Genomic DNA, 5,693 nt, shown 5'->3' on the forward strand with positions numbered 1-5,693 from the left:
AATAGAGACAATTATAAACAGAGAAATACCTTCAAATGCTTTGTTTTATTTACTAGGTATAATACCAGATTATTTCAAAGCAGACCAAAAGTATATTTTGCACATTTTACTATTGGTAGCTAAAAAAACTATAACAGCTAAGTGGAAACAAGCTTTGTCACCATCTATAGCAGAGTGGAAGAATAGGGTAAAACGAGTGTATATGATGGAAAAAATGACTGCATGTTTACAGCTCAAAGTGGACAAGTTCAACCAAAGATGGCATTTGGTGAAATTATATTTGGGTGTGTGATTTTGGGCTGTGGGGATTGTAATGACTGGCAATCCGCTCTGCCATTTTTTATTTTTTTATTTATTAACTATTTACTTATTTATTTATTTATTTATTATTTTATTATTATTATTATTAATTTATTTATTTTTTTATTTATTTTATTTTTTGTGTGTATTTGGATATGTAGGTATAGGCTTATATGTGCATATATGTGTGTATATGCTATATATTTATACTGTTTATATATATGTATGTGTATGTATGTATGTGTATGTATTTTTTTTTTGCTGTTTCTTCACTTTGTGTTGTATTTTTGGCCTGTGTGTGGGCAATCCGGAGGGGAGGAGGAGGAGTTTGGGTTTGTGTGTACTTATGTATACTTATGGTAGAGTGTGTGTGCAGTTTTCTCTTTTGGATTATGCAAAGTTTCAGGTGATCTGTTTATTGTGTTGCATTTATTCAGAAATATTGTACATGTGACATCAGTATTTCAGCGATTGTTTTCATTGCTCTTGGCTCAGGGAATGTTCTTTTGTTGTGAAAATTTTTGAAAATAAAAAGTTCCAAGAAAAAAAAAAAATCTAAACTCTTAATGTTGCTGTGGGGAAAAGTGAGACTAGCTTTCAATCAAATGCCATGTATGTAGATATTAAGTCTAGTGGATCAATACAAATAACATAGATGTTTTGGAACTTTTGATATTTCTTGCCCCTCAACAGTCCACAACTGGGCAAAATTTAATAATGCTTGTGCACTATATTTAAAATAAATAACAAATATATACACTCTTTAAAGTGGCCTGATGTTTAAACTTTTTGTGTGTGTGTGTGTGTGTGTGTGTGTGTGTGTGTGTGTTTGATTGATAGAGGAAGAAGTAAGAAGGTGACAGCAATTAGCTTCAGAGCGAGTAGCCCCTCTAGTGTCATAGTTCTTATGTTTTCTGACCAGGCTGGGAAATCTTTAGTGGGAAAAGTTGTCTCCTGGACTGCCCACTAACCAAGGAAGAAAATAAATCTTTGCCTCTTGGCTCAGAGACCTAGTTGGTCTGATGAAAAAAAAACTGCTTCAATTATAGGAATGTGCCGCATTTTTGGGCATTAACGGTAAACAGCGTTATAAAGATGGGAAGAGTTATCAATTATATTACTCCTAACTGAAAAAAAGTAACGCCGTTATTTTATAACGCTGTTATTCCCAACAATGGTCAGTTGGGTGTCCAGGGGTTAAAGCACAAAACCATTTGTGAACCTGAAATGCTGCCCTGGAGGAAAGGTGTACAATGTAAGGAATTAAGTATTATATAAATATAAAACTGCAGGAGGCATGGTGCTTGAGAACTTTAAGCCCTATGTGTCTGTGTTTTTCTTCTGGCGTTATACACAGACTTGACACCTGCCTGCTTGCCCTTCCATCGTCTGTGGACCTACAATGAGGAAAATAAGTATTTGAACACCGTGCTATTTTGCAAGTTCTCCAATTTAGAAATTATGTAGGGGTCTGAAATTGTCATCGTAGGGGCATGTCCACTGTGAGAGACATAATCTAAAAAAATTAAAAATCCAGTTATCCAGTAGTTACATTATATGATTTTTGACTATTTATTTGTAAGATACAGCTGTAAATAAGTATTTGAAGACCTGAGAAAATCCATGTTAATATTTGGTACAGTAGCCTTTGTTTTGCAATTACAGAGGTCAAACTTTTCCGGTAGTTTTTCAACAGGTTTACACACACTGCAGACGGGATTTTGGCCCACTCCTCCACACAGATCTTCTCTAGATCAGTCAGGTTTCTGGGCTGTCGCTCAGAAACACGGAGTTTGAGCTCCCTCTAAAGATTCTCTATTGGGTTTGGGTCTGGAGACTGGCTAGGCCACGCCAGAACCTTGATATGCTTCTTACAGAGCCACTCCTTGGTTCTCCTGGCTGTGTGCTTTGGGTCATTGTCATGTTGGAAGACCCAGCCTCGAACCATTTCAATGCTCTAACTGAGGGAAGGAGGTTGTTCACCCCTGTAGGAGGGAGATTGACAGTCATGTTTAGCTTCATCCCTTTTCTAATGATTGCTCCAACAGTGGACCTTTTTTCACTAAGCTGCATGGCAATTTCCCCGTACCCCTTTCCAGCCTTGTGGAGGTGTACGATTTTGTCTCTAGTGTCTTTGGACAGCTCTTTGGTCTTGGCCATGTTAGTAGTTGGATTCTTACTCATTGTATTGGGTGGACAGGTATCTTTGCGCAGATAACAACCTCAAACAGGTACATCTAATTTAGGTTAATAAATGGAGTGGAGGTGGACATTTTGAAGGCAGATTAACAGGTCTTTGAGGGTCAGAATTATAGCTGTTCATTATAGGTGTTCAAATACTTATCTGCAGCTGTACCATACAAATAAATAGTAAAAAAAAATCATACATTGTGATGTCTGGATTTTGTTTTTTAGATTATGTCTCTTACAGTGGACATGCACCTAGGATGACAATTTCAGACCCCTCGATGATTTCTAAGTGGGAAAACTTGCGAAATAGCAGGGTGTTCAAAAACTTATTTTCCTCACTGTATATCTCACCTTACCATCTCTCTAAGATCCTTGAAAAAGGGGTCAATTATGAGTTGTGTGACTCTCTAAGACATTGTTTTCTTGGTTAATGTCAAGTTGTTATAAACACAAACATTTCAAACAATGTTAAGTTAGCAGTAAAAGTATCATAATTGAGAACAGTCATAAACATTCATAGATTCCTTCATGTTCATGACCAGTGTCATGTCATGGTTATGTCAGTCCGATGCACACCCTTTCAATTAAAGTGTTACACATATTTGTCCCCACCTGGGTTAGTGAGCTGGCAGATTAAATGTTGTCTTCAACGAGGGCAATAAGTAAGATGTAAGAAATGTGTACAGTATTTCTAAGCAGAACACAACATTTCCAAAAATGCATTTTACATCTCCAATCCATTCTATCCTAAACAAAAAATTACTTTTTGCCTTACCTTTTGAACCTGTAGAAAGGTTTTTGTACTTCCAGGCTATGGTTGTGACAGATAAATGCTAGCACCACCACAAAGAACACAGGGACTCCCATCATGCCTGTGGATTAAAATGTGAAACAGAGACTGTCAGCACTATTCTGTGGGAAACAATAAGGTAGGTTAACTGCACAATGCATGCTGTTTTCCGTGCTCAGCTTTGTTGAGGATTGTTAATATGAGGGAAGGTGAATGTAGTATCCCTGCTGGATCTCACTCCTTTAGGATGTCAGATTGCAATTTACACTGGGTACTCCCAGCGTAAAAGAAAAAGTCTGTCTGGAACAACCTGAAAAAGCATGTGTGTTAGCTGAATGCCAAGTTGAGGCCAAGCACAGACACTGAACCCAGTATCACAGCTGTTTTTGTCAAGGCATTTTATTTAAACATCTTGCTGAGAGGTTTGGTCATTTTGATAATGTAAGGGTGTAAAACTACACCTTTTTGTATTGAACCTTTTGGTAGAAGGCTTTCAGTTTGGCACGCATTAAAAACCAAACGATACGTTGGACTGATCCTTTTAAGTTTGGAAAATCAAACATAGATTTTTTTGGATGCTAGGTGAGTTGAATGCAGGTTTTAATGTGAATGGCACACTACCAGGTCAGAAGAGGATCAAATTAAACCGCAGATGACCGGGACTGTGAGGTACAACGTAGTGTATGCTAGCATAACAAGAAAAACGTTACTGAATGAGTGAGGCATCAGTTAAATGGATTACACAAAGCCTCAATGCTTATTTAGAATAGAATTACTAGTTACTCACAGAATCATTTCAGCCCTATTTGTGTGTGTGTGCGTGCGTGCGTGTGTGTTTTGAGGAGCAACATGCTATCAAATTATTTCTCGAGAATTCATCTGATCTACTTTACACGTCTTGGGAACCCAATATTCATGGCATTTACTATGTGGAAATATAAATGAAAACAGTTTGGAATGTGTTGGATACTGGATATTAATAACTTGTGAATAAAACTAAACAAGCGGCCAATAGAAACTGAGAATTTTTTTTTTTTTTTTTAAAGCCTGCCATATCTGGCTGCATTGCCCTTCCTATTGAGAGGATCTGGGCACGCAATTGCCCAGGCCTGAGTGTTGATCTTGACTGACATGATGTATGGTCTAGCATTCCAGATGCATCACGCAATCCATACCATCAGCAGACTCACAACAATTTCATTCATAGGACATCTCACCCATCTTGCGCTGAAGTCCTGTGATGAAAGTTTAGGTACTTGTATCTTTTTATTCTGTTGCCACAATTTGGAAAGGCACAAATGCGAAGCATTTCTTTTCCACAGTAGAACAACAACTCCGATCTTCACTCTTCACACACTATGCTCCGATCTGCACGCTACGGTTTACCATTTCCTGCAAAACTGAATTCCCACGGGACTTCAGCATGAGACTAGAGCTAGCCTTCAGTAACGATGTTACTGTGCAAGCCACAGGCATCATTTGGACCGTTTACATGTAGTTACATAGTCATTGATATAGTCATAAACACTACAGTGCTCAATTACCTATTTTTGAGGGGGAAAAAAACGTCCAGTTTTCGTCACAAAGGCATGACCTCTGTGATCGACCTTTCTAGGCTTTTGGTGAAGCGACCGATGGAAGAGAGTTTTCTCCATTTTTTCCAAACCACAGTTGTCAACCTGCAGGGGGAGGGGTTGGATACAGATTTGGACACAAACGCCGCTGTGGACTTGTGTCAGTCTCGCAAGCGGTTTCAGAAAAGTGGCTGCATGTCTCCAACAAAGAACAGAACATTAATGGCGTTTTTCCACTGCTTGGTTCAGTATCTACTTGACTCGCCTCGACTCTACTTTTTTGGTTTTTCATTACAAAAAAAGTCCCTGGTACCGGCTAACAGGTAGTTATTTTAGTACTACCTCAGTCGAGGTTTCAGCGAGCTGAGACAACACCAAAAGGTAACGTGAAAACCTGCAGACTACTAATTGGTCAAAGAGAATCGTCACTATTCACTGCGTCATCATTGTTAATTTCATTTAAATTTTATTTCTTGCTTTTGGAAGGCTGCCTGGCGAAAATGGCCACTTACAAGCTAATTACTTAGCCTGAGTTTAACGCGAGCTATCAGTAAACAGAAGTGACGTGGTGGATGGCGTCTGGTGTGTGCCCCAGTGTTTTTTGGTGTGTGGGTGGGTGTCAACCCGCCCCCGCAAAGCTCCGACCTGCAGACAGGCGAGGAGCAGAGGAAAGTAGCTCCATCTTCACCAAAATGAAGACTGAAATACAGAACTAACTTAGAAACAAACATTTATTCGCCATGTGGCAGATAGACATAGATATAATTTCTTGATTATATATTATTGTTTTAAATTCAATATTTAATGTTTATTAATAAGTGTTAAATGTAGTGGGCTAG

At 38.5% G+C, this 5,693-nt stretch overlaps 1 protein-coding gene across 3 annotated transcripts in view; it reads right to left on the reverse strand.

Annotated features, from left to right (window-relative positions):
* pam (peptidylglycine alpha-amidating monooxygenase) overlaps positions 1-5,693 on the reverse strand; it is an 89,079-nt gene that overhangs the window by 81,539 nt on the left and 1,847 nt on the right. For 2 of the 3 annotated variants that reach the window (XM_034895506.1, XM_034895508.1), the window contains exons 2-3: positions 3,447-3,580; positions 3,266-3,366 (exon numbers count right to left, since the gene is read on the reverse strand). In XM_034895506.1, the coding sequence (XP_034751397.1) occupies positions 3,266-3,360 (95 nt within the window). In that variant the 5' untranslated portion in view covers positions 3,361-3,366; positions 3,447-3,580. The remainder of the gene's footprint in view (positions 1-3,265; positions 3,367-3,446; positions 3,581-5,693) is intronic. The other variant, XM_034895507.1, reaches the window with a different exon arrangement.

The sequence above is a fragment of the Etheostoma cragini genome, chromosome 16 (assembly GCF_013103735.1).
Source record: "Etheostoma cragini isolate CJK2018 chromosome 16, CSU_Ecrag_1.0, whole genome shotgun sequence".
In the NCBI taxonomy this organism is placed as follows: Eukaryota; Metazoa; Chordata; class Actinopteri; order Perciformes; family Percidae; genus Etheostoma; species Etheostoma cragini.